We start from the raw sequence: 24534 nt of genomic DNA on the forward strand, positions 1-24534 counted from the left end.
TCCCTTTTCTTACTCCTTTTATTTTGTTGTTGTTAGGGTTTTCTTTCTTTTTGTTTTGTTCTGTCAGCATCTATACAACAGCTTGCACAACTGATTAGTGTTGAGCCTCTCAGCCAGCCATCCTGGGGGAGGATCCAATCCATGAATTAGCCAACAACAATCAAGAACCACATAACACACACACAAGGGCCATTCCTAGAGCATCTAGCTCAGGACATCCAGGAGCCTGCACCATTGGGTCCCACAGGTCACCTACTATGTAAGGCCACCCCAAGAAGATTGGCAGTCATAGTAGTTCTATCTAATACATAGAAACAAACAGAAAGAGTCAGCTACAATAGGGATGCAAAGAAACAACACCCAAATAAAAGAAAGGAATCTCTAGAAAAAGAGCTAAATATAATAGAGACAAGCAATTTATCAGACATATACTTCAAAGTAATGGTTATAAGGAAGCTCCAGGAAGTTAGAACTACAAGGAATTTAATGAGACCCACAAGGAACTTAGCAAAAAGAGCCTTATCATGAAAAAAAAAAACCATAGAAACCTTGATTAAGAACCAATTTGAGATGAAGAATACAATATCTGAAATGAAGAATACACCAGAAGGAATTAAAAGTAAGGTGGAGGAAGCAGGTAAATCAGCAATGTGGAAGACAAGGCAGAAAAAAAAAACCCCAATCAGAGCAACAAAAAGAAAAAAATCCCTAAAAAGAAGGAGGGTAGTTTAAGGGAACTTTGTGATAACATGAAACATAACAACATCTGCATCATAGAGGTACCAGAAGGAGAAGAAAGTGAGCAAGGGGTAGAAATCCTGTGTGAAGAAATAATGACAGAAAACTTCCCTGTCCTGGTGAAGGAAAAAGTTACAGGAAGCACAGAGAGTCTTAATCAAGATGAACTCAAAGAGACCTGCACCAAAACATATTGTAATGAAAATGGCAAATTTTAAAGATAAAGAGAGAATATTACAGGCAGAAAGAGAGAAACAGTAATCTACAAGGCATTTCCCATAAGGCTGTGAGCTGATTTCTCAACAGAAACATTTCAAGCCAGGAGGAATTGTCAAGAAATATTCAAAGTAATTGAAAGAAAGGGCCATACTCTATCCAGCATGGCTGTCATTTAAAATTGAAGGTGAAATAAAGAGCTTCTCAGACAACAACAACAACAATAACAACAAAAATGCTAAAGGAGTTCATTACCACCAAGCCAGCATTGCAAGAAATGTTAAAGGGACTGCTTTAAGAAGAAGAAATAGAGATTTGAATATAGGTATAAAGAAAAAATGGCAATAAATAAGTACCTATCAATAACCTTAAATATAAATGGATTAAATGCTCCCATCAAATGACATAGAGCAGCTGAATGGATAAGAAAAGATGACCCTTATATATGCTGTCTACAAGTGACCCATCTCACTTGTAGGTACACACAGGCTAAAAGTGAAGGTATAGAAAAATAATCTATGCAAGTAGAAATGAAAAAAACCTGGGATAGCAATACTTATATCTGACACATAGACTTCAAAACAAAGGCCATAGCAAGAGACAAAAAAGGTCACTGCGTAATACTGGAGGGATTGATCCAACAAGCAGAAATAACCTTTGTAAACATATATGCACCCAATATAGGAGCACCTGAATATGTACATTAAAAAAAGAAAACTCTTGATGGACTTTAAGGGTGAGATTGACAGCACTGTAGTCATAGCAGGGGTCTTTAACACCCTACTGTCATTACTGAATAGATCTTCCAGACCAAAGAAAAAAAAAATCAACAATGAAACAGTGATCTTTAACAACACACTAGATCTCATGGATTTAATTGATATTACAAAACATTTCATCCCAAAGCATTAGAATATACATTCTTCAGTGCACTTGGAACATTCTCAAAGGTAGAACACAAGTTAGGACACATAATAAGTCTTAACATATTCAGGCAGATTGAAATCATATCAAGAATCTTTTCAGATCACAATGACTTGAAACTAGAAATCAACTATAATGAAAAAAAACCCTCAAAAACATTCAAATAATTGGACTTTAAATAGCACGCTGTTAAACAATGAATGTTGTTGGACAATTTCCAGTGAGATCAAGGAAGAAATTAAAAAATACCTAGAAACAAATTAAAATGAACATACAACAACCCCAAGTCTGTGGGACAGAACAAAAGCAGTCCCGAGAGGGAAATTCATAGCATTACAGTCCTACCTCAAGAAACAAGAAAAATCTCAAATAAATTATCTAACCCTACATCTAAAAGTATCTTGGAAAGGGAGTTGTGGGTGATTTTACTTTACATTTTCTGCTCTTCTGTATTTTTAAAGTTACAAAAATAACATTTCATTTTTGAAATTAACATTTAAAATCATTTATTAGATGTACAGCAATGTGAATGTATGTAATGCCATTGGACTGTATAACTACAAATGGTTAAAATGATAAGTTTTATGTTATGTATATTTTACCAGAATAAAAAGTTACGTTTATTAGAAAAAAAATAACTAAGAAAAAAAATCAACAAGAAAAGCTCAGAATGAGCAGAAGGAAGGAAATAATTAAGATCAGAACAGAAATGAACAATATAGTATATAGAAAATAATACAAAAGATCAGTGAAATGAAGAGCTGGTGCTTGAAAAGATAAACAAGATTGTTGAACCTTTAGCCAGATTCATCAAGAAACAAAGAGGATCCAGATTAATAAAATCAGATATGAAAGGGGAGAAGTAACAACAGACACTACAGAAACATATGAAAAACTAAATGCCAACAAGTTGGACAATCTGGGAGAAATGGACAAATTCCTAGAAATATAAAATTTATAAAACTAAATCAGAAAGAATCAGAATACCTGATTAGACTGATAACAACTAATGAAATTGAAGCAGTAATTTTTAAAAATCCCAGCAAACAAAAGTCCTGGATAGAATGACTTCACCAGTGAATTTTACCAAACATTCAAAGAACTAACACCTATTTTCCTTAAACTATTCCATAAAATTCAAGAGGAGGGAAGACTTCCAAACTCTTTTTATGAGCTTGGAAGCCAACATTATCCGAATTCCAAAACCAGATTAAGACACTACAAAAAAGAAAATTATAGGCCAATATCACCAATGAACATAGATGCTAAAATCTTCAACAAACTATTAGCAAAGCATATCCAGCAATACATTTAAAAGATCATACACCATGATCAAGTGGGATTTATTCCCAGGGAAACAACTTGATACAATGTCCACATATCAATAAATGTGGTAAACCACTTAAATAAAATGGAGGATCAAAACCACATGATTATATCAATAGATGCAGAGAAAGCATTTGATAAAATCCAGCACCCATTTATGATAAAAATGCTCAGGAAAGTGGAAGTAGATGAATCATACCTCAATATAATAAAGGCCATATATAAAAAATGTACAGCCAAATCATACTCAATGGGCAGAAACTAATAGCATTTTTCTTAAGATCAGGTAGCAGGGATGTCTACTTTTTCCACTCTTATTAAACATAAACATAAACTTCCATGATTACTGTGGAAGTCCTAGCCACAGTAATCAGAAAGAAGAAGAAATAAATGGCATCCACATCGGAAAGGAAGAAGTAAAACTGTCATTCTATGCAGGTGACATTAAACCCTAAAGACTACACCAAGAAACTACTAGACCTAATAAATGAATTCAATAAAGTAGCAGGATACAAAATTATCATCCAGAAATTGGTGGCATTTTTATATACCAATAATGAATTCTCAGAAAGAGAAACTAAGAAAACAATCCCTTTTACTATTGCAACAAAGAACTAAGGTACCTAGGAATAAACTTAACCAAGGAGCTGACAGCCATGTCTGTACTTGGAAAACAATAGGACATTGAAGAAAGAAACAGAGGAAGATACAAACAAATGGAAGCATATACTCTGTTCATGGATTGGAAGAATTAACATCATTAAAATGTCTGTACTACCCAAAGCAGTCTATAGATTCAATGCAATTCCTATTAAAATACCAATGACATATTTCATAGATCTAGAATAAATATTTCAAAAATTTATATTGAACCAAAAAAGACCCCAAATACTCTCAGCAGTCTTACGAAAGAACAAAGTTGGATAGAGCACAATACTAGATATCAAACTTTAATACAGAGTCATTGTAATCAAAACAGCCTGCTACTGGCACAAAAACCGGCTTATAGATTAATGGAACAGAACAGGGAGTCCAGAAATAAAACCATGCCTTTATGGTCAATTAAAATTTGACAAAGGCGGCAAGTGCATACAATGGAATAAGAACAGTCTCTTAAATATATGGTGTTGGGAAAATAGGACAATTATGTGGAAACAAATACAACTAGACCACCAACTTACACCATATACAAGAATTAAAATGGATAAAAGACTTAAGTCACAAAACCATAAAAGCCCTAGAAGAAGAAAAGCAGTAAAATCTCAGACATCCCTTGGAGCAATATTTTTGTTGATATGTCTCCTAGGGCAAGCGAAACAGAGGAAAAACAACAAGTGGGGTTACATCAAACTAAAAAGCTTCTACACTGCAGAAGAGAGGTGCAAATTAAGATAACCATGAGGTATCACCTCATTCTTGCCAGAATGGCTACTATTAACAAATAAATCAACAAGTAACGAGTGCAAGCAAGGATATGGAGAAAATCGAACCTTAGCGCACTGCTGGTAGGAATGCAGACTGATGCCCCCACTGTGGAAAGCAGTATGGAGTTTCCTCAAAAAATTAAAAATCAAACTACCTTTTGACTCAGCAATCCCACTTCTGTTATATATCCTAAGAATCCTGAAACAACAATTAGAAATATATGTAGCCCTATGTTCATAGCAAGGTTACTTACAATAACCAAAATCTGGAAACACCCTGAGTGCCTATCAGTGGAGGAGTAGATAAAAAAGCTGTAGCACATTTGCACAATGGAATACTATATATCTATTAAAAAGGAGAAATTCTTACCCTTTGAACAGCATGGATGAACCTAGAGATTATAATGCTAAGCAAAATAAGCCAGTTGGATAGAGACTGTACCATATGACACAGGTGGCAAACACAAGGCCTGAGGGCTGAATCCGGTCCTCCACCTTGTTTTATCTGGCCCGGCACCTTGTTTCTACCTGGCCGCAGTGCTGAGCTCTCGCTTAACTGTTAAGGAGTAGTTACATTTATACAGTCCTAAAATTACATTTGGCCCTTTGAGGGCAACCGTGAGGCTGATGTGGCCCCTGGTGAAAATGAGTTTGACAACCCTGCCATATGACCTCACTAATATGTGGAATCTAATGAACAAATAAAACTAATAAACAAAATAAAACCAGAGGCATGGATACATGGCAAATGTCAGAGGAGAGGAGGTAGGGGAATTGAATAAAAGAAGGTAAAGGAATTAGGTAAAGAACGTAAATGCATAGCCCATGGACATAGACAATAGTGTGGTAAAGGCCAGGGGAAGGGGTCGCAGGGCTTGGGTGGAGGTAGGCAAAGGGAGGAAAATGAGGGACATCTGTCATGGTGTCAACAGTATAAAATTTAAAAATAAATAAAATTAGTGACTTATATTATCAAGGGAAAAAAAAAAGCTTTGGGAGGCCTGGTTTCACTTCCTTTATACGCACCTCATGTAGTGCTGTATCCATATAAACTGCTTGTCTGTAACATCTCCAGTGCCTGGTTATGGCAAAGGAAAGAGAGGGTCCGGGCAGCTATGCCGTGTGATTTGGTTGGATTGGTAGTGCAGGTAGAGGGCTGTGTCTCATGGCTTTAGCCGTGTGGAGACCACTCAGTTCTCATTAGAAAGTTCTTACGGCTTTAGGGAGCCTGCTTTTCTGTGAAACCAGGGCTGAGGATGTGGTTTACAGATCATACCAATGTAACTGTTAGAGCCGCATTAAAAAAATACTGTCTTGGTAGGATTAAATTTCTTGTGGGAAAGAAATGTAAAAGCTCCCAAATCTGGAGGAAGCTATATCGACGGGTGTTGTCTCTTTGCTTTCATTGACTGCTGTGTAGTACGAAAGTTCATTTTAAAACATATTTTTCATGGAGGTGGGCTTGGTAGCAACCCTCAAGCTTCTGTGGGATGCATTAAATTTTATTGGAAAGATTCCCCATGTACACTGTGTTTATCTATTTTGTAGGTCGTTCTACTCGACTGTGCACAGAATTCTGCAGAACCTGCTCAGTCAAGTCTGTACGATGCCAGAGATGAAGAGGTGGCTCGCTGTGGGGCGCTGGCACTGTGGAGCTGCAGTAAGAGTTATGCGAATAAAGAAGCCATCCGTAAGGCTGGGGGCATTCCGCTGTTGGCTCGGTTGCTGAAGACATCTCATGGAAACATGCTGATTCCGGTGGTGGGGACATTGCAGGAATGTGCATCAGAGGTACCCAGGCCATTTGCCCTGAATTTCTTTAGCTAAAAAACAATTTGTAAGGTTATCATGACTGCTAAGGATTTTTTTTTTCAAATAAGGATTTTTTTTTTCAAAAAGTCAGCATTCTATTGAAAAGAGAAGATCACACTAGTAGACCATTAATTAACTTGGTACTTGTGTTGATTTATTTTTGAAAACACTGCCTAAATTCTCATACTGATGTTAACCTTGGACTTTAATGTATTTAGTAAGAAAGTTTATTCAGTATAATTATTAAGAAATGTAGGTGGATACTTACATGCATGCATTATATATACATAAATATTTACATTCATATTCCTAGGAGAACTACCGAGCTGCAATCAAAGCAGAAAGGATCATTGAAAATCTAGTAAAGAACCTGAGTAGTGAGAATGAGCAGCTGCAGGAACACTGTGCCATGGCCATCTACCAGGTAAAGCGGACCCTCTGCACAGTCTGGGTCTTCTTCATGTGGGGTAAGGCGACGTTTCTAAACATGAGATCTCAGTTTCTGGGGATGAAACTCAGAAATCTGCATTTTTTACCAGAATCCCAGGGATCTTCATGCACAAGAGGTCTGAGACGTACTGTCCTGTGCTAATGACAGATGCCCGTATATTTCAGAGGGAAACCTTCCATCTAACATGTCTGATTATTTACAATTCTGTAAGACACTTGTGTATCTTTGTCTGCTAACATGATTTACTTAGTGTAAAATAGCCAAATGTGTATATGGTGCCTCTATACTGGTTTTTGTATATCCCATCCAAATATAGTGGTCTTGGGGAAATGTATCTCCTACCGAGACAAGATGGATGAATGAGTGCATATGTGTGTATTCCTGTTTTATCTGTTTATTTATTTAGTTTAATCTCCATTCACTTTTGTGGGTTACAAATTTCATAGTACATCAGGTCCTCAAATAACAGTTTCATTCAACATTATTTCACTATAATGTTGACGAGATGCTGTAGTAACTTAACTCTTGTTTGTATCAATTGGCCTATGGTGAAATTCGTTTCATCATGTCTTTTTTGCTTAAAGTCACAGAACCTGTCAGTGATGTTAAGTGAGGGACTTACTGTGTACCAAGAAACAGATTACAATGGTAAAGGGGAAGAAAAGATGGCTGCTAAAAGATGGCCATGCCAGTTTCTGCCTAATCAGAATAAATTTCCTAGAGGAATTCATTTAAAAATGTACTGAGAGTGTACCCAAAAGATAGAGCCAGAAAGGGGGTTCATGTCAATAAAGTATTGCAATAGTTTTCTAGGGACGCTATAACAAAGTACCACACACTGTGTGGCTTAAGCAACAGATATGTGTTTCCTTATAGTTCTGGAGGCTAGAAGTCTGAGATCAAGTATGAACAGAGTTGGTTCCTTCTGAGGTGTCTGTCCTTGGCTTGTAAATGGCTATCTTCATGTTTACGTGTCATTCTCCCTCTGTCTTCACATGATCTTTCTTCAGGGTCCTAATAGCCTCCTCTTATAAGGAAACTGGTCATAATTGATTACAGTCCACCTCAATGACTTTGTACAATCTTGATTACCTCTTTAAAGACCCTGTCTTCAAATGCAGTCACATTCTGAGTTACAGGGGTTGGGACTCCAACTTACAAGTTCTGAGGGCATGCAGCCAGCTCATGACGAGGATATACAGCCTGGACTTTATGTGTGCCTCATATGAGTAACCATGAAGGGTAGTTAGAAATAGAGGTTAATTTTTGAAAGTTGTAACTGAACCAGAACAGAAAGTCACAAATAGAAGTTAAGCATGGCAGGTGCCTCATGGTGCATTACGATGAGGATGTCTTCTAGTGGCTCTCAGTGATGATGCGTTACACATATCTGTATCACGTGGCCTCAGAGACCAACCGTATGCTGAAGATAACAGCAAACCTTACTAAATTAATCATCTTTTGGCTCTATTATCTGGGAAGGATGATCAAGTGGGAACATCTATACCATACACATTTATTTCAAAGGATTTCCCCACATAAACATGGATAAAAATGTTTGAATAAAATATCAGTTCCTATTGATAGAACCCACTGCTCTGGGCATAGAAACTTTTTATTGGGGAAATTCCTCATCTCTTAGATTTGTGACTCACTGAAGATTGGACTGAATCCCTGTCACTGTTCTGTATTCTCTACTATGCTTTTCAAGACTCTGGGTCGCATCTATAGAAACCTTCCATCCATGTATGTGGCATTCTGGGTTTCATACTAACCTCGGCCTCTGTCTTGGTGGAGGCCAAGGCTACCTCAGAACTGGCTTGGGAGAATTACCAAAGTACTTTGTGTAGAAACTGCTAAACATCGCCAAAACCATGTAAGGGAAGATAGATAGACACTGTCTGTAGAGAAGAATTATTCAATGTGTTTTACTTGGAGGCACCCTCAAAAAATTAGACTCTCCAAAAAGAATTTTTATAGCTACTAGAATGGCAGCCTCTTAATAATCACTGAAATCTTGATATGCCTTGCTAACTAACACCCTCTGACTTGACTTTTTCTGTAGTGTGCTGAAGATGAGGAAACCCGTGACCTGGTTAGGCTGCATGGAGGACTTAAACCCCTGGCCAGTTTGCTCAATAACACTGACAATAAAGAACGTTTGGCCGCTGTCACAGGGGCAATATGGAAATGTTCCATCAGCAAAGAGAATGTAACCAAGTAAGAGAAGGCATTCTACATTCTGTAATAAAAATAAGGCCACCAAAACATAGTCTTGTAATTTAATACTATTTTAAGAAAGAGTTGATTCTAATGCTGCTACTATAGTTTTTATAGATGCACACTTTCGACTAAGTTGGCAAAATTAAGGAATTCTTAGAAATTAAAGACCCACACTTCCTATTCCACCAGCAGGCAATGGGTTTCTGTGCCTCAGTAGGGCTCAGAGGCTTGCTGACATAATCTTTATGTGCAAATGGGCTGTTTGGCATATGGGCAGCCACTTAAATGAGAAGTATTTCTCGTATTTCCAGCAGAGACATGTTGAGGTGAGGAGGCGAATTTCCCACTGAATCTTTAAAGGTGGAAGTAGTTCCATTCTTCTCCCTTTTATGAAGACAAGCAAGATGAGTCAGCTAAATGCCAACTAACCAGTTAATCTTAAAGAATGGTCATTTTGAAATCATTTCATTGAATTTCAAAATATTTGTGAACTTTATGACCATTTGACTTAATTTAATGTTCAGATTCATCTCTTCATTTATTTTTAGAGTTCTCATCCTCTATGAAGGATGTTCTGAGGCAACTCTTCCTTGTTTTATTGTGATGATTATCTTAAAAACAATCACATCTCCAGTTTAACACCACATAGATTTATTTTGCTTTGCTTATACATAGTGGTCTCTAAAATGGGGAAACAGTGGAATTGTTGCTGCTCTAATTTGGAAGAAGCTGGAGTTGTTTTAGAGGCTGTACAGCATGGTGGTTCAGGGCAGAGATGGCTGGGTGTGGATGCCGGCTTCACTATCTACCAAGCTTCAGATTAACTTTCTGAAAATAGGGATTATAATAGTATCTACATCGGAGTGTTTTTTTTTTAAGGATGGAATGAGCATATATTTGGCATTTAGTAATTTTTAGCTATTAATATCATTACTGTTAATTATCATCAGCTAACTTTATACCAAAAATAATACTGTTTTCCTCTTTCCTTCCCTCCCTACTTCTTTTTCTTGTTATACACTTAGATTTCGGGAATACAAAGCCATTGAAACACTGGTGGGACTTTTAACTGACCAGCCAGAAGAAGTTCTTGTGAATGTGGTTGGCGCACTGGGAGAATGTTGTCAAGAGCATGAAAACCGACTCATTGTCCGGAAATGTGGTGGCATTCAACCACTTGTGAACCTCCTCGTTGGAATAAACCAAGCTCTTCTTGTCAACGTCACAAAAGCAATTGCTGCTTGTGCAGTAGAACCTGAAAATATGATGTAAGTGGCCCTACAGACTCAATGATTTTGAGAGTATTAGGGGAAACAGGTAGTCATGGAATAGTGTCATCATTTAAAATTGGTGTGCACAAATGGTGAAAAAGTGAAATGTGTTTACATATAAATAACCACAAGGCTACCAAATCATGACCCACAGAGCCAAATTGTTCCCTTGGATGAGCTGGAAGCCTGAAGCTGGGCATACTGGGAGGACTTCAAATACCTAGTAACTAATTTTCCATGCAGAAACCTTAATCAACAAAAATTTTCTTAGTATCCCAGGGAAGAATTATCTGCCTCACTGAGATTTTAGGTAGTCCTAGGTAGCATTCCCATTGTATCCTTCTTGTTTTTCAATTCAAGTCAGAAAGCATATTATGAGCACCTAATAAGAGCTGTGAACAGATGAAGGGAAAAAAAAAACAAAGGATATTAAGCTCTGATCTTGTTCCTTGAGCAAATTATTGTCTAGTTAGGAAGACTTAAATGTGATACAATGTAAGAGCAATGTCAAGGTTATATATCCAGAAAAGGAGGATCCCATGTGGGTCAAAGTTGTTGTATTAGGATTCTTCTGAGAATCAGAAACAATGGGGAGGGGGGCGGTGGGGAGAGGAGAAAAAGCAAGACAGATTGATTGATTGATAGACTTTAGGAATTGGCTTATGCAATTGTGGAGGCTCGGCAAGTCCAAATTCCGATGGAGTAGGCTAGGAGGTTGGAGACTCAGGAAAGAGCTGTAGTTTGAGTTGAAAGGCAGTCTTCTGGCAGAACTCCTTGCTCAGGGCAGTTATCTTGTTTTATTAAAGCCTTCAACTGACTAGATGAGGCCCACGGATTAGGGATGATAATCTGCTTTACTCAAAGTCCACCAATTTAATGTTAATCGCATTCCAAAAAAATACCTTCATAAAAATAAGCAGAATAATATTCAGCCAAATATCTGGGCATCCCTTATCCCAGTCAAGTTGATGCATAAAAATGAGCTATAATAAGTTCACCGCTTCTCAGCCCAGCACTCGTACATGCATCTCAAACCATATTTGATCTCCACATAAATACAATAATGAGGTCACACTTCTGCCTAATTATCATGCATTCAACTAAAATGCACTAGTCATTTCCCTAGAAAGGGAAGCAAAGTCCTTGGGTGATGTTTAATCTTATTTATATCCTGTGACTTAAACATACCATGATGTAAAGTTAACAATGCTTAAAAACTGTGATATAAAGTCAATACATCTTATGTTACATGATAAAGAGGATAAGAGAGGGAAGAAAACAAAGATACACACAGACACACTTATAAGAAAATAGGAAGGAATACCTGACAGTTACAATCCTCATTTCTGTAACTGGTCACATGGCTGTCACTGGTATTTGTAACTACCTTCTTTTACTACCCATTCTGTATTCCCTTTCACATCATCTAGAACTTCAGTTCACTGTGGTTCTTTACCTGGTGGGGAGACTTCATTCTTGAAAGGTCTGGGTCATTTGTAGTTCTGCCTGGATTGGGTCTGTCGTTGTTCCTATTGACTTTCATCACAGGGCATAGTAATCCTAAGAGATGCTCTATGGGACCTCCTGTATTCAGATATATTCATCCTGCATGTGTTGTGGAGTAGCAGCCCAATTTCCCCTTGGTAGTCAGAATCAATGACCCCAGCCAGCACAGTAACTCCCTTCTTTGCCTATTGATTTAGAGACACGGGGAGGCCAGAGTGGCTGTCTTAACTTCCAATTGAGTGGCACCTTTGTTGTGTCTCTTGATGAAAACAATCCTCCCTTTGGAACTAAGACCTCTAGGCCATCAAAGCATAATGTCTTGAGGAAAGTAGTGAAAATTTTGCTAAGTAGGTCACTAGGGATAATAGTACCACTCCCGTTTCTACACCTTGATACTTGGACCAGTGAATTCTGACTGTGGGAGAAATAGCACCATATTGTTTATAGGTAGATAGCTCTATTGACCCAACCTGTAGAATCCCAGAAGTCCAAGAGCCTCCCTGCATTTCATCGTGTCTTTGTTCCCTTCAGTCCAAGATGGCAGTGATCTACTGAAGTGGTTGATTGGATCCGTGACTCACACCTGTAATCTCTTTGTCATATGATTGTCTAGTTATGACCCTGATGTTTTCCCTCTCTGGAATGCACTCTTTCATTTTTTACAAGTAAGCAGAACATTTTCTAAATTTTTACATTTTTTTACTTAACAGTTCTCTCTCCTCTTGCATTTTATTATAATTAGTAATGAATAACCAGGTGCACCTTTAACACGTTGTTTAAAAATATTTTCTGCTAAATATCCAAGTTTGTCACTCACAAGTTTTGCCTTCCAAGAAGCACTGGAACACAATTCAATTAAGTTTCTTGCCACTTTACAAGGATAACCTTTCCTCTACTTCCGATAGCACATTCTTCATTTCCATCTGAGATCTCATCAGAGTCACTTTTAGCCACTTGCACATTTTTGGTCACAGAAGCACCCTATTTCCTAGTACCAAAGTCTCTTAGTGTTCTAGGGCTGCCATAACAAAATACCATAGACTGGGTGCTTAAACAACAGACATTTACTTTCTCACAGTTCTGTAGGCTGTAAATCCAAGATCAAGGTGCTCGCAGGGTTGGTTTTTCCTAAGGCCTCTTTCCTTAGTTTGCACATGACCACCCTCTTGCTGCCTCCTTGTGGGGAAGCTTTGTCCAACAGAGCCCCCCACCCCCCGGCTGTTGTGGATGAGAATAAGTCTACCAAGACATGATATCCTTGGGGAGGAAAGGTAATCTCTCAAAGGAGAAAGACCATGAACTTGTTCTTCAATGGGCTTTTATTGGGTACAATTTGCCCAGGAATACAGGGCGTATATGTAAAGCTTATCAATCATTGTCAGGCAGAAATGATCAAACAATAGATAGCATTCAAAGAATTATGAGGGCTTATTTTGAGTCAGGATCAGTTAGCTAAAGGACCCATAAAACTTTGGGAAACAAACTCTTTCATGCTTGGACCCTTATCAAAAAATTGAGGGCATTCTTAGCAAAGCAGGTTTCACAGGATTTTATGCATTTTCTCCGGCCTGATCACCCCAGGGAACTGCCTGTTCCTGCCCAGGGCTGTACTGCCCTCTGGCATTGTTTCAGGCTTAAGTCAGGCAGGGGAAGTAAGGTGGCCAAGAGATTAGGAGACTTCTTGCAGACAGAATGAGGACTCAGGCTATGTCAAAGCTGAGGGGTGAGGGTCCATCACCCCCTTTTCTATAGCCCCACAAGTCCTTCCCTGATGTCCCCATTGTGACCATGCCTTTCTTAGGTTGTCCTCCCTTGAGGAATCTTACCCATCATTGGCTAAGCAGCCATCTGCCTGGGGCCAAGCAGGGTGAAGTAAAAGGGGGCAGAGGTGGCACCCCTGCCAGGAAGATAAGCTTTGTCTCCTTAGTGGCTTATGGTCCCAAGGTCTCTGTACTCAGCCTTAGCCATGGGGGGTTGCAGCTTCTGAAACCAAGCAGGGTTGTTCCCAACACCTCCTCACATGGTAGTTCCTTTGTGAATTTGCACCCCTGGCATCTCTCTATGTGTCCTCATCTCTTTTTATAAGGACAGCAGTCAGATTGGATTAGGACCTACCATAAGGTCTCCATTTGAAATTAATCACTTCTTTAAAAACCCTATGTCCAAATATAGTCATATTCTGAGGTACTCAACATAGGAACAGGCGGGAGCCATAATTCAGCCGATAACAGTTGTCATAATGAGTTCTCCAGATGAAGTGGATGACATCTGTCATTAATGAACAGAATCTATTTGAATGTGTGGAAGAATGAGGAAGCATGACTGAAGGACACATGAATGGAGACCCAAAGAGTAAAAGAGCATGCAAGGACGGAAGGACAAATCTGAGGAAGACAGAAGTAGGAGGTAGAGTCAACAAATGCGATGAGGTCAGACAAAGGAGAGACCTTGATGGCTAATTTTATCTTTCTGAAATCTCAGTATCACACTTTCCTGAAGCTGTGCAGGCATTTAGCCTAGCAGGTGTTATGGAGCAAGAGATCAGTCCCCATGTCTACCTTGCTACTACTGGATAAAGACAAAACCTGGTAGGGAAGTTTCCATTGTCTCAGTACTCTGGCCCTGCCCCATTTTGAGTTCTATGACTCTTCTGATTCCATTTAGAAATGAGGTAAAAGGCTAAGTCATTCAGACAATACTAATCAATAGAAGTTTTCAAGTTATTAAGGAAATAATTTAAACTTATGATTTGTATTAAATAAGTAGTGGACTTTACGACAGGGTAATACAAAGCCTACATATTTTAATAGGTTATATATTTTATTTTGAGTTATTTATTAAGGAAATTATATATATATATATTTTTTCATATTCCTACACAGCATTGAATTTTATTTTTCTAAACTGTAGATTTTGTAATATTTCCTTGGCACAAAAAACCTTCAGTGACTTCTCAGTGCTTAAAAATCAAACAAACAACAACAACAAACCCTTAAGTTCCTTAGCCTGGTATTCAAAGCATTTGCCTTCTGACCCCATTCTACCTCTCACGCTTCATCTGTTCCCTGCAAGTGATATCTAGAGTTATAATGTTATTTGTGTATTACTTATTCATTGAGCAAATATTTATCAAGCATCTGGAAACAGTGTTATTGAAAGAGAGCAAATGGGTAGGAGGTGGTTACTTTAGCTGGAGTGGAAAGAGGAAAGTGGAAGAGAGGAAAGGGGTCTCTGGGAAGGTAATATCTGAACCAAGACCTGAAAGATGAGAAGGCACCTGAGGGAAGATCATATTAGACAAAGAGTAGCAAACACAATCCCTGAAATGGGATTAAGCTTCACTTGAAATATTCTTATGGCTTTCATATAGATTTTATCATTGTCTGGTTAGTTAGTAGTATATGTTTGACGCAGATCTTGTCCCGCAAGATCTGCTGTTGAGGTTTCAGTATTCAAACACACATACACGTGGACTATAGAAATCCGGTGGGGGGAAAAGGGGCTACGTGGCCACTCTCCAAGTTAGAGAGAGACCTCTTCACCCCCGCCTGGACAGGCTTTATTGTTTTTCTAGGCCTCCTACGTCAAAGATGGTCCTCATTTATTATTCATAGGTTTGTTTGGGGTGGTTATCTTTGCAGACACAGGAGAGGAAGTCACTGAGTACATCAAAGGGGGATATTTGCAATGTAAAAGGAGAAATGGTCGAAAAGGCTTTGTCCCATACCTGGGGGGTCTAGCCCAGGTTCTGGGAAGATAAAGATACTCAGTAAACATTTGCTTCCTCAATTCAGGGTGAGGGAGTTTTTTAGCAAGAGCAAGTCTCATAGCAGTCTAAGTACAATGCAGGCCTGATTTCCCACTGGAGAACTTATCCATGGACGTGGGTCCTGCCCTCCTACTTCGCTCCCCACTGGTTTTCCAAGTGGGGGCTGAGCCACATTTCCCACGCTTGGAACAGTTCCCCACATATGTTTGTGTCACAAATCATCTTTTTGTGATGACTACTAATTTTGTAATAAATATGACAAATTTTATTTACATAGATTACAACTTATTCTTGCAAAGCTCCTGCTTCTATTCTATATCTTAGATTTAGTGATTTCCATATAAGTCATTTCTAGATTATCCAGTTGACACCTAAAAATTCATCATTACATTTATTTTCACAATGGGCCTCCAAACTCTTTTTAATATAACTATATTAAGTAAATTGTTTTAGTTATTGATTTTTAAGTTGATTCCATTCAAGAAAAGGCCAGAGGAAAGCAGCTACACGTATTTTTTATTTTGACTCTTACATAACGTAGGTTTTGAAGCAACAAAATGTAATGAGAGAAGAAGAATGACTTAGTGACAAACAATAGGCCTTAAGGACCTTTGATTGAATTGGGGAGACAAATAATTTTAAGATAGAGTAAGTGATAAGATGGCAGTAAATAAATAGTTTTTGGTAAATATGTAGAACTAATTTTTGGACTTTTATGAGAGGCTTGACTTCTGGGTAATGACATGCAAACTACAATAAAGAGCAAAAGTAGAAAAAAAATCGTATTACCCCAAACAAGGAAATGGCCACAACTCCAAATTTAAATGTGAACACACCTGCAAAATCCTGGGAATTATTGGCCTGTGTGTAGTATGCTGTCAGCTAGCACATGCCTCGCCAGATGGCAAGCTTTTCCCCCCAAATAAGTGTCATGGTCACGAGATGCACTGCAGACATTTCTTTCATAGAGACCAGAGACTAGGGGAGTGAAAGGGCCTTGGGAGAAATGAGGAATTTCCCACTACAGACCTAGTTTTGCCTTATAAAACATCAGGAGAAGTGGAGCCTAAGGAAAAGTCATGTGGACATGTCATCTTTATATTGCCTACAACAGTCTTCTAGGCCAAGGAGACTGCCAGAGATACTGAGGGAAGAATAGGATATTAGAGACCATGATTGCCAGATGAAAACACAGTGAAATTATAAATTCATAGAGGTTTGTAGTAAGCCAGATCCACTATTTGAATGCTCAAAACTTAATGAAGATGTGTTTCTAGAACAAAAAGAATTGCAGATTTTTGTGGGATTATGTTTGAAGTAACTTCATCTCAAAGGGAAATAGATAAATTCAGACAAATAATTTTGCCACAATTTCAAGGCCATTAATAAAACAGCTAAAAGAAATTATGTAAAGTTTTACAAAAAGACTTGACAATAAAATCTAAATAGTAGTAAAAAACAAGTTATCAGAGCCCAGGACAGAAATAGAAAAATCATCAAACTAAAAGCCTGGATAGAAGCAAGAGAAATAAATTAAATACATGGTATATAGGAAATATAAATGAAATTAAAAAGAAAAATATTTTAGAATTATAATAGAGAAATTGATAAATATTGAACCCAAGGAGATCTAGCATAAAAATAATTGGAGTTCCTTAAGAAGAGGTTGGAAGCAATGGAATGTGATCTTAATTAAAGGATATAACAGAAGAAAACTTTTTGCGCATGTGTAGATCAAAAGACCCTAGTAATATGTATACAAAATGGCCAATAGTTACACATCCTGATAAAAGTTACGCGCACTTCAAAAACAGAGAAAATAGAGGGAAAATTTAGTACATGTAGGCAAAAGAAGCAGACTGTGAGGATAGGTTATCTTTGAACTTCACAGCTTCTTTAAATGTTGAAAGACATTTGTTGAGTGATGAAATCCCTCAGATTAACATCCTGAGGGAGAGAAAATTTTGTCCAAGAATTTTACATCTAGCCAAGTCTGTCTTCAAATAAATAAGCAATAGAACATTCTCTGTTATATAAGAAATTAATGAATATAATACTCACTAGCTCTTGAAAAACTGCTTGATTACAAAAGTCTAGTCAATCAAGAATTTAGAATATTTTAAAATAGCAAAACTGTGGCTAAAACCTACAAGTGGACACCATTGCATTCATTTAAATATTAAGCTAATATATAACAATAGAGGAATTATCATTGGGGGATCATCTGCATTTTATAGATATTGATAATTATAATGTAATAATACAACTGACAAAAGTAAAAACAGTCAGTGCATGGTGGGTAAGTGCAAATTTTATCATATTCTGCATAAATCAATAGATACTGTACACAACATTATTTTTACCTATCACCTATCTATTCATCTCTCATCTGTCTATCTATCCTTTATCTACTATAGGCATAAAGTGATATCCAGAATAATTAACAGTAACTGTTAATGATTTGTATTTCTGGATGGTAGGATTTGGGATCATTTTTATTTTTTCTTCGTATTTTTCTATACAGTCTGTATTGTGAGGATGTATCATCTTTTCAAAATCAAAGTATTTGTTTCATACCTTGAACAACTTTATTTTATTTTGTACAGAGTATAATGGTTAAGAGTTTGACTCTGGAATCATTGTCAGGAAGGCCAGTATCATCACTTACCAACTATATTTCCTTCAACAAATTAAACTACTTGTTTCCTTGGTTAAATATACAAAATGGGAGTAGTAATGGTATCAATTCCATTGGGCTGTTGTAATGATTAAGTGAATATATAAAATGCTTGATATATAATAAGCGCTAGGTAAATGTTGGCTAGTATTGTTCATGTAGAAGTAGTGTCAATTAATAGCAATTGTAAATGATAATACATAAATAGAAGATTAAAGTCAGAACATATAGTATCTATACTTATCTACAGATTAGTCCCTTTATTCTATGTTTCTCATATTAAGTTAATTATGACATTTAATAATACCATAAATGTTGCTATAATTGAGAATAAGGGGGTTATTTGCTATAACTTGAGAACGAGGGGGCCCTAACTGGTGAGTAACTCACTTTAAACTCTCACCTACAATCAATGAGCTTTCAGAGTAGGTATAGGCATGTAAATAGGCAATTATAATTTAGGCCTTTGTGCATTACCTAATAAGTTTGGATTTTGTTTTAAAATCTGTCAAAGATTATGGAAAGGTTTAATGCATAACCTGAAGCAGAGAAACTTGTTAGGAGATCATCACATGCCAGAGGTGAAGGTGGCTTAAACTAAGCCAGTGAAATATAATATAATTAATATAATATAATATAATATAACATAACATAACATAACATAATATAATAAAGAATAAAGAAATCAACAGATTAAGAGATATAAAGGGAGAGAATGGATAGGACCAGGTGAATGATTGAACTAGATGAATGATGGAACCACTTACAGATACAGGCAATATAGTCAGAGGGCTGGTGAAGTAAGAATCAACTTCACAAGGGGAAAAACAAAGAGAAATTGTTCATCATTATATATTTAATGTCTAATCCATTTCCAGGCTCTGGGTAGGTACCAAACATTTATCATATTGTGAATGAATGGTGACTTCAATTATGGTTGGGTTGACCTTGAGGTTCCTATGGGAAATCCAAGGGGTGATGGCAGCTGGACAATTAGATGTTAATATCTAAAACTTACAATAGAGATGTGGGTTGGCCATATAGTATTATGAGCACTTGGTAGGCAAAGTTATGTATATATGTGAGAGATTGTGAAGAAGAGAAAGCAAAGTGAAAAATGAGAGAGACAGAAACAGAATTCTATTGAACCCAATCTTTCAAGGAAAATGAAAGAACAAAAGAAGTCCCTATAAAGGAACCGAGAGGGACAAGCCAGGGAAAATTCTAGAAGAATTACTGACAAAACAAAGGGAAGAGAATGTTTGAAGGAGATTAATATGGTCAAAAATGTCAAATTCTCTGACGAGACCTCATAAAATGAAGACTAAACTGACCTCTCATGCAACAAGGAGGTGGATGAATTCTTTTGGACTTGTAAATATGGTTTTCCCACAGTGTTTTTATAAACGTCCTAAGGCATTTCAGAAACAGTATTTTGAGTTCGGTAAGAATCCAAACAGCATTACACTTGGCACAGTATTTTAGACAGGGCTATTATCGCTAGATTTGTAGGATTTATTGCATCTTTGAGCTTTAAGTTACATGGTAAAGAAATTACAAACACTTCTCCCCTGTGTAAGTCTTAAATAATTTATGGGTTAGGAGCTTATTTTAATGACAAGCAGTTTTATGTTTTAATGATTTGTCTGAAGATGTCACTAAAACTTAGATCACGTATCAGGATAAACATATACCCATAGCACATTTTTTCTAACTTTGTGTAATAGAATGCATAAGCAATTCCCTTCCTTTAATAGTAATAGTTTGGCCACTGACCGGTTTCATATGTTGACTTTTTTTAGTAGTTTGGACCACTGATTTTTAAAAACTCAATATAAATTATTGAATATTAATTGTGTCCTTTTCTAGGATCTAAAATGGAACAGATATCTTGACATAAGTTTATAAAAATTAGGTTTATTTATGCTGAATTTTCCTTTCACATTGGCCTTTAATGTCTCTAATATGTATAGAATTCACTGGGGGTAAGTTGGCCTTCAAGCATATAAAATCACATCAATATCACAAAAAACAGGAAACACTAGTGTTTTACAAAATGTAATTTTCTAATAGAATACTATAAAACAAACAACAAAAAGTATTGCAACTCAAAATTTAAGGAATGCTTTTAATTTATTTCCCACATACTGGGATCTTTACCTTTTTTTTAATTTTTAAATTATTTTATTGTTGTTCAATTACAGTTGTCTGCATTTTCTCCCCACCTCTCTACCTGACCTCACCAAACCTACCTCCCTCCCCTGCTTCCACCCTCCCCCTTGGTTTTGTCCATGTGTCCTTTATAGTAGTTCCTGAAAACCCTTCTCCCCACTACCCTTTCCCCCCTCTGGCTATTATTAGATTGTTCTTAACTTCAATGTCTCTGGTTATATTTTGTTTGCTTTTTTCTTCTGTTGATTATGTTCCATTTAAAGGTGAGATCATATGGTATTTGTCCCTCACCACCTGAGTTATTTCACTTAGCATAATGCTCTCCAGTTCCATCCATGCTGTTGCAAAGGGTATAAGCTCCTTCTTTCTCTCTGCTGCGTAGAATTCCATTGTGTAAATGTACCACAGTTGTTTGAGCCACTCATTTGCTGATGGGCACTTAGGTTGCTTCCAGTACTTGACTATTGTAGATTGTGCTGCTACGAACATTGGGGTGCATAGGTTCTTTTGGATTGGTGTTTCAGGGCTCTTAGGGTATAATCCTGGTAGTGGAATTGCTGGGTCAAAAGGCAGTTCCATTTTTAGTTTTCTGAGGAAATTCCCTACTGTTTTCCACAGTGGCCACACCAGTCTGCATTCCCACCAACAATGTACTAGGGTTGCCTTTTCTCCACATCCTCTCCAACATTTGTTTGTTGATTTGTTTATGTTGGCCATTCTGACTGGTGTGAGATGGTACCTCATTGTGGTTTTACTTTGCATTTCTCTGATGGCTAGTGATGCTGAGCATCTTTTCATGGTACTGGCATAAAAACAGGCACATAGACCAATGAAACAGAACAGAGAGCCCAGAAATAAACCCAAGTCTCTATGATCAATTAATATTTGACAAAGGAGGCAGGAGCATAAAATGGAGCTAAAATAGCCTCTTCAACAAATGATGTTGAGAGATCTGGACAGCTACATGCAAAAAAATGAAACTCGATCACCAACTTACACCATACACAAAAATAAATTCAAGGTGGATAAAAGACTTCAATTAAGTCATAACACCATAACAGTCCTAGAGGAAAACATTGGCAGGAAAATCTCAGCCATTCCACGCAGCAACATCTTCACAGGCATGTCCCCTAAAGCAAGGGACATAAAGAAAAGAATAAACAAATGGGACCTCATCAAAATAAAATGCTTCTGCATGGCTAAAGAAAACAGCATTAAAATGAAAAGAGAACCAACAGTATGGGAATACATATTTGCCAATGATACCTCAGACAATGGTCTGATCTCCAAAATATATGAAGAACTCACGTGACTCCATTCCAGGAAGACAAACAACCCAATTTAAAAATAGGCAAAGGACTTGAACAGACACTTCTCCAAGGGAGACATACAGAGGGCCCAGAGACATATGAAAGATACTTTTTTTTTATTCTCTTTTAAAATTTTATTTAAATAGGATTAGACTAACAGAAAACTGCAGAAATGGAGAGAGTACAGAGTTCCCATGTAGCCATCACCCAGCTTCACCTAACATTCTGCATAACAGAGTGAAATTATAGAAACTTTTCATTTTTTTAAGTCCAATTTTTTCACTTTGAAGAGTGTTTTAAAGTTTTCTCCAAGTGGATTTTGTTCATTTTAGTTCAGTTTCATTCCTAAGTATTTAATCTTCCGTGTTGGTGGTGTAAATGTTTTTTTCCTGCATTTGTGCCCTTCAACTGTCTCGATTGTCTCAATGAACACTATTGAATTTTGTTTGTTAATTCAATATTTTGCTGCCTTACAGAAACTGAATGACCCACAAAGTCTAAATTTTATCTGGCCCTTTACAGAAACATTTACTGACTCTGCTTTAAGATATTCCAGAAAAAGTTTCACTTCTTTATAAATTCTTATTTTAAATTGATTTCTCTTATGTAATTTCATTAGCTAATTCCATAGTAAAATGGAATAGTAGTGGAGATAGTGGGCCTCTTTGCCTTGTTCCTGATTTTGATGGAAATGCCCCTAGTGCTTCTCTATTAAGTAATGTCTTGAGCACTAAAGTTTATATATTTTATATATTAAAAAACATTTTCAATTTCTATTTTTAAAGTGTTTTTTTAATCAAAAGTAGGTATGGAATTTCATTAAAGGCTTTTGAAGCATTTGTTCTGTATGTTCTGGTTTGATTTTTCCCTATAATTATGTCTATTATTATGGTGAATGATATTAATGGGTTTCCAAACACTGAACCAACCTAGCATTCCAGGAGTGTTTCACTTGGTCATAATGTAGTATTTTCTCAATGTGGTGTAGGATTCCATTTGATAATTTTTTACTGAGTATTTTTGTAATAATATTCATGATTGATATTGATCTGTAGTATTTTTATTACATTACTTTTTATTGTATTTTTCCATTACCATTTATCACTTCATGCCCTCTTCCACCTCCACACACTCCCCACCATCCCCTGGAATCCCCACACTGTTGGCTATGTTCATGAATTTTTTCACTTTTTTTTTCTTTTTTGCTCAATCCTTCCACCCCCCGTAATCTCCCCAGCCCTAGAGCTGTGAGCCTGCTCTCTATTAATGAGTCTCTCTCTCTTTTGCTTGTTAGTTCAGTTTGCTCATTGGATTCCACATATGAGTGAAATCATATGGTATTTGTTTTTCTATGACTGGCTTATTTCATTTAGCATAATATTTTCCAGGTCCATCCATGCTGTCGCAAAGGATAAAATTTCCTTTTTTTAAATTTTTTGGACCAGTAGTATTCTACTGTGTAAATGTGCCATAGCTCTTTCATCCACTTATCTATTTATGGTTACTCGGGCTGCTTCCAAATCTTGACTATTGTAAATAATGCAGCAATGAACATAAGGGTGCATATATTCTTTCAAATTAGTATTGTAGGTTTCTTTGTATAAATTCCCAGAAGTGAAATTGCTGGGTCACAAGGAGGTTCCATTTTTAATTTTTTCATGTAACTTTATACTGCTTTCCACAGTGGCTACACTAATCTACATTCCTACTATCAGGGCATAAGGGGTCTCCTTTCTCCACATCCTTGCCAACGCATGATGTTTGTTCGCTTATTGATGATAGCCATTCTGACAGGTGTGAGGTGATATCTCATTGTAGTTTTATTTTTAATTTCTCTAATGATTAGTGATGTTGATCATCTTTTCATATGTCTGTTGGCCATTCGTATGTCCTCTTTTGAGAAGTGTCTATTTAGGTCCTTTGCCTAATTTTTAATTGGAAGTTTTTTTGGTGTTAACTTTTATAAATTCTTTAAAATTTTTTAATATTAAACTCTTTTTCAGATGTATCATTGTGAATATTTTCTCCCATTCGGCAGGTTGTCTTTTTACTTGTTGATGGTTTCCTTTGCTGTGCAAAAACTTTTGCATTCCCACTTGTTTGTTTTTTCTTTTGTTTTTCTTGCCTGAAGAGAAAAAATATTGCTACCAGTAATGTCCAAGATTTTGCTGCTCATGTTTTCTTCTAGGATATTTGTGATTTTGAGTCTAACATTTAAGTCTTTATCCCATTTTGAATTTCTTCTTGTGTGTGGCATAAGAAAGTGGTCTAGTTTTTTTTTATATGTATCTGCCCAATTTTCCCAACACCACTTATTGAATAAATCATCTTTAGACCATTGTATGTTTTTGCCGCCTTTATCATATATTACCTATAAAGTGTGGGTTTATTTCTGGCCCCTCTATTCTGTTCCATTGATTTATGTGTCTGCTTTTATGCCAGTGCCATGATGTTTTGATTACTATGGCCTTGGAGTATAGTTTGATATTAGATAGTATGATTTCTCCCACTTTCGTCTTCTTCAAGACCAGTGTTGCTATTTGGGCTCTTTTGTGGTTCCATATAAATTTTTGGAATATTTGGTCTAGTTCTATGAAATACACCATTGGTATCTTCACAGTAATTATGTTGAATCTGTAGATTGCTTTGGGTGGTATGGGTATTATAATGATGTTAATTCTTCCTACCCATGAACACAGTATATGCTCCCACTTA

At 36.8% G+C, this 24534-nt stretch overlaps 1 protein-coding gene across 6 annotated transcripts in view; it reads left to right on the forward strand.

Annotated features, from left to right (window-relative positions):
* ODAD2 (outer dynein arm docking complex subunit 2) overlaps positions 1-24534 on the forward strand; it is a 190649-nt gene that overhangs the window by 76097 nt on the left and 90018 nt on the right. For all 6 annotated transcript variants that reach the window (XM_053923511.1, XM_053923512.1, XM_053923513.1 and 3 more), the window contains 4 exons: positions 6177-6419; positions 6754-6864; positions 8957-9111; positions 10140-10382. In XM_053923511.1, the coding sequence (XP_053779486.1) occupies positions 6177-6419; positions 6754-6864; positions 8957-9111; positions 10140-10382 (752 nt within the window). The remainder of the gene's footprint in view (positions 1-6176; positions 6420-6753; positions 6865-8956; positions 9112-10139; positions 10383-24534) is intronic.

This window comes from Desmodus rotundus, chromosome 4, assembly GCF_022682495.2.
Source record: "Desmodus rotundus isolate HL8 chromosome 4, HLdesRot8A.1, whole genome shotgun sequence".
Classification (NCBI taxonomy): domain Eukaryota; kingdom Metazoa; phylum Chordata; class Mammalia; order Chiroptera; family Phyllostomidae; genus Desmodus; species Desmodus rotundus.